This window comes from Bufo gargarizans, chromosome 3, assembly GCF_014858855.1.
Source record: "Bufo gargarizans isolate SCDJY-AF-19 chromosome 3, ASM1485885v1, whole genome shotgun sequence".
NCBI lineage: Eukaryota > Metazoa > Chordata > Amphibia > Anura > Bufonidae > Bufo > Bufo gargarizans.
The window spans coordinates 399,253,612-399,265,655 of record NC_058082.1 but is presented as its reverse complement, the minus strand read 5'-3'; the positions used below and the strand labels follow the sequence as shown (position 1 = coordinate 399,265,655).

Here is a 12,044-nt window from a genome sequence, read left to right as displayed (position 1 = left end):
TCCTCTTAACAGTTGTTCTAGAGATATGTCTGCTGCTAGAACTCTGTGTGGCATTGACCTGGTCTCTAATCTGAGCTGCTGTTAACCTGCGATTTCTGAGGCTGGTGACTCGGATGAACTTATCCTCCGCAGCAGAGGTGACTCTTGGTCTTCCTTTCCTGGGGCGGTCCGCATGTGAGCCAGTTTCTTTGTAGCGCTTGAGGGTTTTTGTGACTGCACTTGGGGACACTTTCAAAGTTTTCCCAATTTTTCGGACTGACTGACCTTCATTTCTTAAAGTAATGATGGCCACTCGTTTTTCTTTACTTTTCAGTTGACTACCTCTTGAAGCTCATCAAGAGAATGCCAAGAGTGTGCAAAGCAGTAATCAAAACAAAAGGTGGCTACTTTGAAGAACCTAGAATATGACATATTTTCAGTTGTTTCATACTTTTTTGTTATGTATAGAAATCCACGTGTTAATTCATAGTTTTGATGCCTTCAGTGTGAATCTACAATTTTCATAGTCATAAAAATAAAGAAAACTCTCTGAATAAGAAGGTGTGTCGAAACTTTTGGTCTGTACTAATATATATATATATATTTATTTATATATATATATATTATTTTTTTATATATTTTTTTTTTTTTCCTACTCTGTAACATGCTAGAGGTACCAGGTTCAAAACCAGTAATGCACATTGGTCAAGAAAAGTGACCTTAAGTATCTGCTCTGAAGCAGGACTAACCTCCATTAGGACACAATAAGGCATGGAATGTTTATAAAAATAAATAGAAAAAAATAAGTTAAATTAATAAATTAATCTGCAATGAAAAATGTTATCTACAAAAGCAACAGTAAAAAAAAAAAATATTTAAATAAAAAAAATATATATATTACCATACAGCATTTAATCAATATGCCGGCAGAGGCTTTGTTGTCAGTCATGGGTTAACCAGGCCAAAAATACACACAAACCCCACCCCCCATAGTATTCTCTGCAGAAGCCACTAATGTTTTGCATCCCATTCTGGAAAGCTAGCTTTCACATTCTATGGAGTTTAATAAAGTTTGCACTGCAGAGGGCAAAGAAGTAGAAGATGCTAGAGTACAAGGAGGAGTTTAGTTTGGAAATGAAATATAAGCCAAGGTAACAGCTGTAGTGATGGCTTTTAGAAAAGATCAGAAGGAAATGGTGTTAGGACAAGCAGATCTTACAGAGGAAGGTCCGTGCTGTTATGTCGGGTTTTTCGCGAGGTACCATCATCTCGGGGCATAGCCCTCTGTAGGCTGGACATTGCAGCTGTCTTTTTAAGGTCAATGACAGCATATGAGTCTGCACGGCGCGCCATATGGTTTGGAGCAGGTGTACAGGTGATCTGAGGAATCTGCCTCCCTTTTCCTTCGTTCTTCCCCTCCAGCTCCACCTGGATATAGTTGAGTTGCCTCTGCTCTGTGTGCGGCCTTCTAAAGTCAAAGTTGAACACACTGGGTGGGCAGTTCCTTCGTGGTTGGCAGTCAGGTCGATGATGATGATGTCCACCACAAGCAGTGACGCTGTCGGCATTCATGTAGTTTTGCACAGGGTCATCATGGTATCCATTAAGAGATGGCGTCATGGCATCAGTTGAATCTTCTTCCTCTTCATCCTCCTCCTCATCTTCATCCTGTTGCAAAGACTGACACTCCCAAACAGGAGGTAGGGGGGGTAAGTTCTCATAATGTAACATTGCCGTCCTGCGATGCGAACAGCCACTGTATGGCAGACCCTCAGATGACAACTTGAGATTCCTGCTTGTAGTACCCCTTCGCAGAGCAATACTTCCTGATGGTACCAAGCCATTGATATTTTCATAGGCACACTTGTGCGAACCCCACTGTTCCTTGCACTCATTATTGTTGTTATGAGGAGGCAAGTGGTCTCTCTCTCCAGCACAGATATGGCCTTGACAATCTCTATGGTGCCGGCAAAAACCATCCCCCCTCAGAGGCAGTCGTCGGTAGGCTGGTGCTGGACCAAGTACAAATTTCACTTCACCAGGCTGCAGGTAAACTTGTGGATTCCGCTCTTCCATGGAACAGCCAGGGCCAAGCATATGCCTTGGCGGATCATGGTACGGCGCATGTGCCTCAGGCAAAGAGTGCATGCAATGGCGACCACCGATTTCCTCTTCTCCACTGGCTGTATTCACATAGGTATGGGACTGGAAAAAAAAAATAATAAGTTTTATCAGAAGGTTTCTAGGCTTAGGGTGCTGCCATACAGCACAGTTGTGATGCAGTCAACTGCAGGCAGTTACTGCAACAGACATGCATTCACAACACAGTTATAGAATGTATCCAGTTTGGCAGCTTATAGCAGAAATCATCTAAAATTATTTAATTAAAGGGACTTTGTCATCTACATAACATGTTTTAAACTGATTACCGTATATAGCTCTGTAGGAGGCAGATACATAACACTAATGGTACGTTCCTTTAGTTTTTCAGAGTCTCCAAAGTGGAAAAAACTAAGTTGTAAAGATATGCAAATTACCTATGGCAAGTGCCCAGGGGTGGTGAGTGTGCTGCAAGTGCCCAGTGCTCCCCTCTTTACTTGTGCCTGACTCCTCCACTCTGTATCGTGTGGCCAGCCCTGTATCCTTGCGGCGTCATTTTCATCTCCATTCATAATCCATCACCTGTGTGCTTCACCACTGGGCCTGGGCATGCGCAGTACACTGCCCACTGTGGGCAGAGGCATACTGATATGCAGTGGGCATGCACTGGTTAAGTAACTAGTAACCGTTTGGCCAAAACCTGGGACCCTCGCCGATCAGTTATTTGCGAAGGCAGCAGCGCTCCTATGAGCACTACGCCCTTCTCTCTGCTTTTCCTAGGCCAGTGATGACAAGTTCATCTGTCACGTGTGTGCCGGCATACATACATAATTCCTCTGGGTAGCCATCTTATATGCTTCTGGCATATGTAAAAAAAAACTGTGAACTCTCATCTTCCTGAAGCCTGGGTCGCCTATGATATAGATGGACACTTTTATTACTACTACTCTGTGAGGCCGGCTATAAAAGGTCATAAAGGCTATACCATTCCCAGCTCATCCTGCCCTTTAAGATAAGATCAGCTCGCTGTCAAGCCTGGCTGGAGCGTGACGTCATTAATTTCCAGGTCTGGTTTGAGGAGAGCTAATAGCCCTTAATTAGCTCTGGGCATAAAACCAGTCCACTTTCATATTTCATTTATGAATCAACTTATGCCCTTTCTGACACCAGATCCAGGCTCTACAGAGTATTGTGGTTAATTGGGTATCAAATATGACTAGAGGATGTGATTCCTTAGCTGACCTATGGGTGGTAGAAGAACTACAGGTCCCAGCATTACCGTGTGTGGTCTCAATCTGTAGGTAAATAAATAAGGATCGCAAATATGTATTCTGTATAAAAATATGCCGATGTATCAAGGAGATACGGGCTTAAGTATAATCCTCATTGTAGGAACTGAACTTTGATGGGGTCATAAAACACTTGGGGGCCAATCCCTAAGCTTCACAGTCACTCTGCTGCCATTGGCTGACAGGAGTAAGTCTCCTGCCCATGGGAGAGTTCATAAAAATCCGTGCACAAGGACAGAGGAGAGAGACCCATAGAACATCGCCAGACACTTAATTGGACATTGACGGCATATCCCTGTATCAGAAGAACTTTGAGGGTCTCCCCTGATACATACTGAAAAAGGGGTTTGCAAGGATTCAAAAAGGACATATGAATCTCTCCAGAGAAACTAAGTATTCTTTCTTCTTTTTCCCTTTCATTTGAACTGTCGTGATTATTTATATTGTTATTATTATTCTGTAGATTTATAGTCATTTTCATTAGACTTGTATGCACTGCTTTTTACCTCTTATTAAAGATTATAAAATCTAAATGGCCAAGTCTTCCATATTCTAAGCTGCTGAACAACGTACCTTGCCTTTGAAGAGACGTTACCAGGTAGTTAGTTAAATTGCATTTAGGAATTGTAGCTGGGGGTGATTGACTGCGGTTGGTCAGTAAGTGATATCCGGTTCATCCACTGATCTGTGTGATAGTGAATGACCCAGATAGTCGGCTCGTGGACCGGGAACCCACGTGGTGGCAGTTACCGAAGTGTAGTGGGGGGGTGTTAGCCGAATGGTAATACCCCGGTCACGTGAGGTCTCTGTGTGTGCGCAGACTCCGTCACAGACCACTACGTCACAGCTGTGGGATCCGGAGCGCTCGGATCCATAGTTCGTGACAACGTGCCCTTGGAACAGCTCAGCCTCATAGAAGTGAATGGGGCTGAGCTGCAACTGCGATACCAAGCACATCCACTATACAATGTACAGTGCTGTGCTTGGTGGGCCGAGAAAAGACCATGGCAATACAGTGAGCACCACTACCTAGTCAAACAGTTGATAGTCAGGGGTACCGGGTGTAGGACACCCCCACTGAAGGACCTATCCAGAGGATTTATTGACTTTAATTTAACCCTGTGCTGTGGACATATCAGTCACAGACTGCTGATTGATCACATTCAGCAATGGATACATGCATCACTGGATCTTACTGGTACTGCAAGGTGTACACACAAGAATGCATCAAAGTGCTATTGTAAAAGAAGGCCATGGTCCTGCTGCAGCCAGTTTATCCCAACTACCGGACTCTCAGCACCCTGCAAAGGGGATGTACGATGGCTACCATATACAACGCATTCAGAAAGCCTTCAGATCCTTTCACTTTTTTCATATTTTGTTATGTTGTGGTCTTGTGCTAAAATAAAATAAAATAAAATAAAATAAAAAATCTGTTTACACTCATTATGGGGTATTGAGTGCAGAATGATAGGGATTTGTTTTATTTATTTTATTCATTTTCAATGGGGCCGGAATGTGCTGTCCGTACTTCCGGATCCACACTTCAGTTCTGCAAAAAATAGAACATGTCCTATTCTTGTCCACAATTGCGGACAAGAGGCTTTTTCTATGAGAGTGCTGGCAATGTGCGGTCCACAAAATGTGGAACGCACATTGCCGGTGTTCATGTTTTGTGGATTCGCAAAACACATGCGGACGTGTAAATGGACCCTTAATTGCATCATACCATTGAAGCGCAGCAAATTTTCTTCAACAATTTTCCTTTCATACGTTTTTAAATTTACCATTCACCTAGACATACAAGAACTTATTTTTTGTGGAACAAGTTTTTTTTTTTTTTTAATGGTACCAGTCAATGTACAATAGCTTGTATTGGAAAATACGGAAAAAGCAATTCAGCTAGGGTTTTTCTTTTTTTTTTTTCCCCCCAAGTTCAATGTGTGGTAAAAATGACATGACAACCTTAGAGTTGGTACTATTTACCAGTCTTTACAACATTACAAAACATTTACAACAGTCTAAAATAAAATTGCTCACATTTTTTTATTTTATTATTTTCTTGCGAAATAGGCATCTGAAATGTAGGTGCTTATGACATTTTAGAATCTATACTCCCACACTACTGTGTATGGGAGTATGGATTCCTCTTTGACCGCACTGAGCGCTGTAGGCCCTGGAGCATCGCTGCTTCTGCCTATAATACAGCGGTTCTGCTAAAACCTGACATATATATATATATATATATATATATATATATTTATATTTTATTTATTTATTTATTTTTTATTATTATTATTACAAAGGCAAGTTATATTAGTTTATTATATTTATTATAAAGTATATTCCAAGGTTTGGGTACAGTTTAAATCATTTGTCCTATTGTGAGGATACTTTTAAAGCCATTACTTTATTGTACAAAGAATACTCTGGTATCACTAATGTATGTGAGCAGAATGTTATACATATAAAAATAATATAAAGCTGTACAATTCCCTATTCTATAACAAATGTATGTAAAAAAAATGGATTACTAGATACCTGATCATCTGGAGTTAAGCCATGAGTAGAATCCTCCCCAACAGACTGGTGCCTCATGTTACCCATTGATGGGTGACGTGCTGAAGGGTAAGAAGGTCCATCACGTGGAAAATTGTGAAACCCATTGGGAAAACCAGTGTATCCTAGAGCTTGGAGAGGAGCATAAAATAAATAGCTGGCAAACAAAAGATGATAAGCTTAATATATACATTATAAATCTATTAAGGCTAATTTCACATCTGAGGGAAAATTTTCCAAGATTCAGTTCCATCAGAGGAACAGAAAAAAAAAAGGATCTGTTAAACGGTCAGAAAAACAGATGCATTCATTGACTTCAATGTTGAAAGAAATTCCGGTTTTTGTTTTGATTTTGATTTTTTAAGTCTTGGGTCTTATTTTTTGTGGAAATCAAAATACAACAGATGGGACTGTTTCTCTCATTAAGGCCTCATGCACACGACAGTATTTTTTCACTGTCCGCAAAATGGGTTTCTGTTGGTCCGTGACCGTTTTTTTGGCCGTGGTTCTTCCTTGATTTTTAGAGGATCCATGGACATGAAAAAAAAGTCGTTTTGGTGTCCGCCTGGCCGTGCAGAGCCAAACGGATCCGTCCTGAATTACAATGCAAGTCAATAGGGACGGATCCGTTTGACGTTGACACAATATGGTGCAATTGCAAACGGATCTGTCTCCATTGACTTTCAATGTAAAGTCTGGAGTCCCTTTTATACCATCGGATCGTAATTTTCTCCAATCCGATGGTATATTTTAACTTGAAGCATCCCCATCACCATGGGAACGCCTCTGTTAGAATATACTGTCGGATATGAGTTACATCGTGAAAACTCATATCCGACAGTATATTCTAACACAGAGGTGTTCCCATGGTGATGGGGACGCTTCTAGTTAGAATATACTACAAACTGTGTACATGACTGCCTCCTGCTGCCCGGCAGGGGGCCGTGATCAGCACAATTAACCCCTCAGGTGCCGCACCTGAAGGGGTTAATTGTGCGTATCATAGCCCCCTGTAAGAGATCAGGGTTGCCAGGCAGCAGGGGGCAGACCCCCCCCCTCCCCAGTTTGAATATCATTGGGGGCCAGTGCAGCCCCCCTCCCTCCCTCTATTGTAATAAGAACATTGGTGGCCAGTGTGCAGCCTCCCCCGGCCCCCCCTCCCTCCCTCTATTGCATTAATAACATTGGTGGCCAGTGTGCTGCCTCCCCTTTCTCCCCTCCCCCCGATCATTGGTGGCAGCAGAGTTCCGATCGGAGTCCCAGTTTAATCGCTGGGGCTCCGATCGGTAACCATGGCAACCAGGACGCTACTGCAGTCCTGGTTGCCATGGTTACTTAGCAATAGTAGAAGCATCATACTTACCTGCTGGCTGCGGCGATGTCTGTGTCCGGCCGGGAGCTCCTCCTACTGGTAAGTGACAGGTCTGTGCGGCGCATTGCTAAATGAACTGTCACTTGCCAGTAGGAGGAGCTCCCGGCCGGACACAGACATCGCAGCAGCCAGCAGGTAAGTATGATGCTTCTACTATTGCTAAGTAACCATGGCAACCAGGACTGCAGTAGCGTCCTGGTTGCCATGGTTACCGATCGGAGCCCCAGCGATTAAACAGGGACTCTGATCAGAACTCCGCTGCCACACTGTGCCACCAATGTTATTAATACAATAGAGGGGGGGGGGCGTAATTGTACGGATCACAGCCCCCTGTAAGAGATCGGGTGCTGCCAGGCAGCAGGGGGCAGTCATGTACACAGTTCGTAGTATAGTCTAACTTGAAGCGTCCCCATCACTATGGGAACGCCTCTGTGTTAGAATATACTGTCGGATCTGAGTTTTCACAAAGTGAAAACTCAGCTCTGAAAAAACTTTTATGCAGACGGATCTTCGGATCCGTCTGTATGAAAGTAACCTACGGCCACGGATCACGGACACGGATGCCAATCTTGTGTGCATCCGTGTTCTTTCACAGACCCATTGCCTTGAATGGGTCCGTGAAGCGTTGTCCGTCAAAAAAATAGAACAGGTCCTATTTTTTTGACGGACAGGATACACGGATCACGGTCTCGGCTGCAAAACGGTGTATTTTCCGATTTTTCCACGGACCCATTGAAAGTCAATGGGTCCGCGAAAAAAAATGGAAAACGGCACAATGGCCACACACAACGGTCGTGTGTATGAGGCCTAAAACTAACAAACTATTTAAAATAAGGTAAAATTGAATGAAAAAATAAGCGGCAAATAAAAGACAAACACATTACATGTTGCAAAACATACACCATACACCCAAAGTTCGACCACTAGAGATCCCATCCTGTTATAAATAACTGCACCATTCGTCCCCAAATATGACAGTGATACCTCTCACTATAACCTATTCCAGTATCCATCCCATCTCAATATTCTAGTCCAGATCAAATCTGCCAGCCCGAGATACTCCATTCAATTTCCTTTCCAGCAAGACAGTTAACCTCTTTTCAACTATTTACGGCTGCATACAACATGGCGGGAAGCAGGAAAAAAATCCAAATGGGCTAGAAAAAACAAACAAACACCATTCTGCCACAATTGTACAGGGTTTTTATTTTTGTACACCGTCTCCTATGTGGTAAAACTGACCAGTTACTTTTATTCTTCAGGTCAGTACAATTATAACGATACCACATGTGTATATTTTTTCTTGTGTCTTAAATACTGAAAAAATAAAAAGTTTGGAAAAAAAACTAATATTTTCTTTACACTGCCATATTTGAACCCTCAAAACTTCTTTTACTTTTATGAGTACGTTGCTGTGTGATGGCTCATTTTTTGCGAGGCGATCTGTATATAGATACCATTCTGGGGCGTGTGACTTTTTGTTCACTTTTTATGCGACCAAAAAACGGCAAATCATTCATTTGGACTTTTTTCCTCCATTTCGCCATTTGCAGTATGGGATGAATATGTTTATATTTTACTAGTACAGGCATTTTTGCATGTGACGATGCCCATGATGTTAATAAAAAAATGATTTACTTAATTTGGATTAGATTGCTTTTCTCATAGACTTTGTATTGTAGTTTATGAGACTTACACTATGGGGGAGATTTATCAAACTGGGTTAAGTAGAACTGGCTTAGTTGCTTTCATTTTCCAAAGGAGCTGTCAAAAATGAAAGGTCAAATCTGACTGATTGCTATGGGCAACTAAGTCAGTTCTACTTTACACCAGTTCTCTCCTGATCCTCGGTAGGGGGAGATGGTAAACGGCCAGGAGTGTGCGCTTTCGCCTTAATCTACCAGATGCTGTGGTCACATTTGTCCAACGTTATCCTCTATCACATACATTAGTCACAGGTGTCTACTGTTTTAAACTGGCGGCTATGGTGCGCGCTCTGCTGCCAACGTTTACTAGTGTTGAGCAAATCGAGCTTCGGATCATAGATCCGAAATCGATTTATTCAAACTCTTTGTTTTAATGCTGTATGCAGACCTGTCTCCTTACAGCATTAAAAAGATATTGCCTCTATGGAGGCAAAATTAATTTCACCTGAAGTCGCACAAGACTTCAGTGAATGAATTCGGTATTCATTTTGATATCTTTAAAAACATTTAAAATTAGCAATCAGAAGTTGGGTTTGGTACCAAGGTACCAGCTGGTACCGAACCCAACTTCAAATTCCGAATTTTAAATGTTTTTAAAGTTGAAGAAATGAATACCGAATCCATTCTCCAAAGTCTCACGCAACTTCAGGTGAAATGAATTGACATGTCTCAATACAGCATTAAAACAGTGTTTGAACAAAGCTCGATTTGCTGAAGACTAATGTTTACACTGTCTGGCCCTGTTAATCAAAATGCAGATGGCGTGGCAGTTCTGGAGAGAGCTGAGCCTGTAGGAGTAACAGCAACGCCCCCTTTGCTCCTAAAGGCTCATTCTTTAACAGACCTCAGTTCAGATCCACTCATCTTCATTTGCCATCCAAACCAGACCACCAATCTGTATCAGACAGTAAATAAATAATTATATTTGCCTCTCCTGGTCCCAGACAGCACGCCCTTCCTGCACTCACCGCTCCCTGGTCTTCTGCCAGAGCTATGCTGAACTGTGGCCTGATGTCGCATAGCGTCAGTTCATAGTGCACACCTACATCTTGACACTAATACGCAGTCAGGACACAGCACAGAGGGCACCCGGAAAAAGACCCAGGAGCAGCAAGTACAGCCAATGCTAGCAGCGCTACACTGCTTCCATAATGAAAGCGCTCCTTAAAGGGAACCTGTCACCTCCCAAGCCGCCAGCAGTACCTGCGTGTAGCCAGCAGGGTGTTTCTGATTATGCCTTTCTTCGTGAAGGCAGATGCTTCAAGTCACTGTAACCACGCCCCCTTCCCTGCGACTCACAGCCGGCAGTTCGGCAAAGGCAGCTGAACTCTCATGCATAAGCGCTGTCAGTCACAGTGAAGGGGCGGAGAAGGGGTGTGGTTACCGTGACTTAAAGCAAGGAAGCCACCGCCCCCTTGACTTCAAGCATGTGTGGAGAAGCGCCCGAGGCAGGGAATAAAATGTTTTTCAGTATTTTTGCTGCATCTGCCTTCAGGAATAAAGGCATCATCAGAAACACGCTGCTGGTTACACGCAAGTTCTGCTGGCGGCTTGGGATGGTTTTGGGAGGTGACAGGTTCCCTTTAATATTCTCCCCCCCCCCCTTATTTTTTTGGGGGAAAGTGTATTATAAAGCGAAAAATATAGTATATGTCACACTGTATTGTCTGTAAATATTGTAATGTTTTATGAAACTGCAGTTTATTCACTATTCAACAACATGCTTTCAAATATGTTTTTACGCACCTCCAGGCGTCTGTGGGGTCCGGGGCATTTCCAATTCAGCTGGGTGGCCAGTCCTTGTGATCATGACTGGTTCCTCAACAACACTTATACTGTTACGCTGCATTAGTTCCTGCAACAGGTTGAAAATTTCTTCAGCCCGAGAGCATTTAAAAGCAAATATTCCTAAGAGGACAATGAAGAAGAAAAAAGCAATACATTTTTTTTTTTATTATTATTGATATTAGTAACAAAAGCAACACACATTTATTGTGAATTACAGAACATTTTTATGTAAAAAAAGATTATTCTGAATATTACCTATTCTTTTGGAATAAACAACCCACTGCAAGCAGGGCTTACTTTCCTGTGCATGGCAAACAGCTATTAATCCATTAAAAGGGGTTCTCCATGACTAAAAATAATGATGTTCTGTGTTTCATTAGGATACCAATATCAGATGCACAGGTTTCTAGACACCCCCCCCCCCCCTCAATTAGTACAGCAAGTGTCATGTCCCCTTCATAGTTTAATGCAAAACACATAGTTAGACCAGCACCTCCAAATACTATGTACAGGTGCATGCTACCACGGCTGCAATGCAAAAGCAAAAAACACTATTATATGCAGTAGCACAAAGCTCCATGCATAAAGATAATCCAATGCAAACACTCAAAACATGGATAAATAGAAATTGCAATACTGCTGTACTTACTATATGAAAATTAGAAGCTCTTTGCACACATTCCTAGTTTACTCAGGACCTTTCTGCACTTTGGCATTTACTATTATAGTGCAATCCAACTCACGTTAATTGAACAGAGCTCTAATATCAGACACAGCCAGCACCAAATGTACAGGGCTGGGCCAGGTAAACCAGGAAGGGGACATGACGTTCACTGGAGTTTTCTACTCCTTAAACCAGCTGATCAGCAAGGGTGGCATGAGCTGGACTCGCCTATAGATGGGATAGCTCAAAGTTTTTAGTTCTGGGGATCCCCTTTAAAACAGCAAGCTTCAGACATATACAGTTAAATAAACGTACTAAAAAGCAAACTTAAAATGTATTTTCACTGCCCATATAGCACCAACATATTCCAGCTGACAGAAGTAGTCACCAAGCAAATCGGTACCCTCATCAACGAGGCAGAAAATCTATTATCCCCATCATGGACACGCATGTGCTAGGGCCAATTTCATAGAAAGCCAATTAACCAATTAGTATGTTTTTGAGTTTCTCGGTGGAAGCCAGTGTACCCAGCTTCATATACAAAAACGCAGAGGACTTGCAAACTCGATGCAGGTGTTGTCGTTTTG

General features: G+C 42.4%; 1 protein-coding gene across 2 annotated transcripts in view; it reads right to left on the bottom strand.

The window, feature by feature from the left end:
* Positions 1-1,072: 1,072 nt before the first annotated feature.
* Positions 1,073-12,044, bottom strand: part of FRS3 (fibroblast growth factor receptor substrate 3) — a 51,691-nt gene continuing 40,719 nt past the window's right edge. For both annotated transcript variants that reach the window (XM_044287487.1, XM_044287486.1), the window contains exons 5-7: positions 10,752-10,913; positions 5,910-6,058; positions 1,073-2,184 (exon numbers count right to left, since the gene is read on the bottom strand). In XM_044287487.1, coding sequence (XP_044143422.1) covers positions 1,195-2,184; positions 5,910-6,058; positions 10,752-10,913 — 1,301 coding nt within the window. In that variant the 3' untranslated portion in view covers positions 1,073-1,194. The remainder of the gene's footprint in view (positions 2,185-5,909; positions 6,059-10,751; positions 10,914-12,044) is intronic.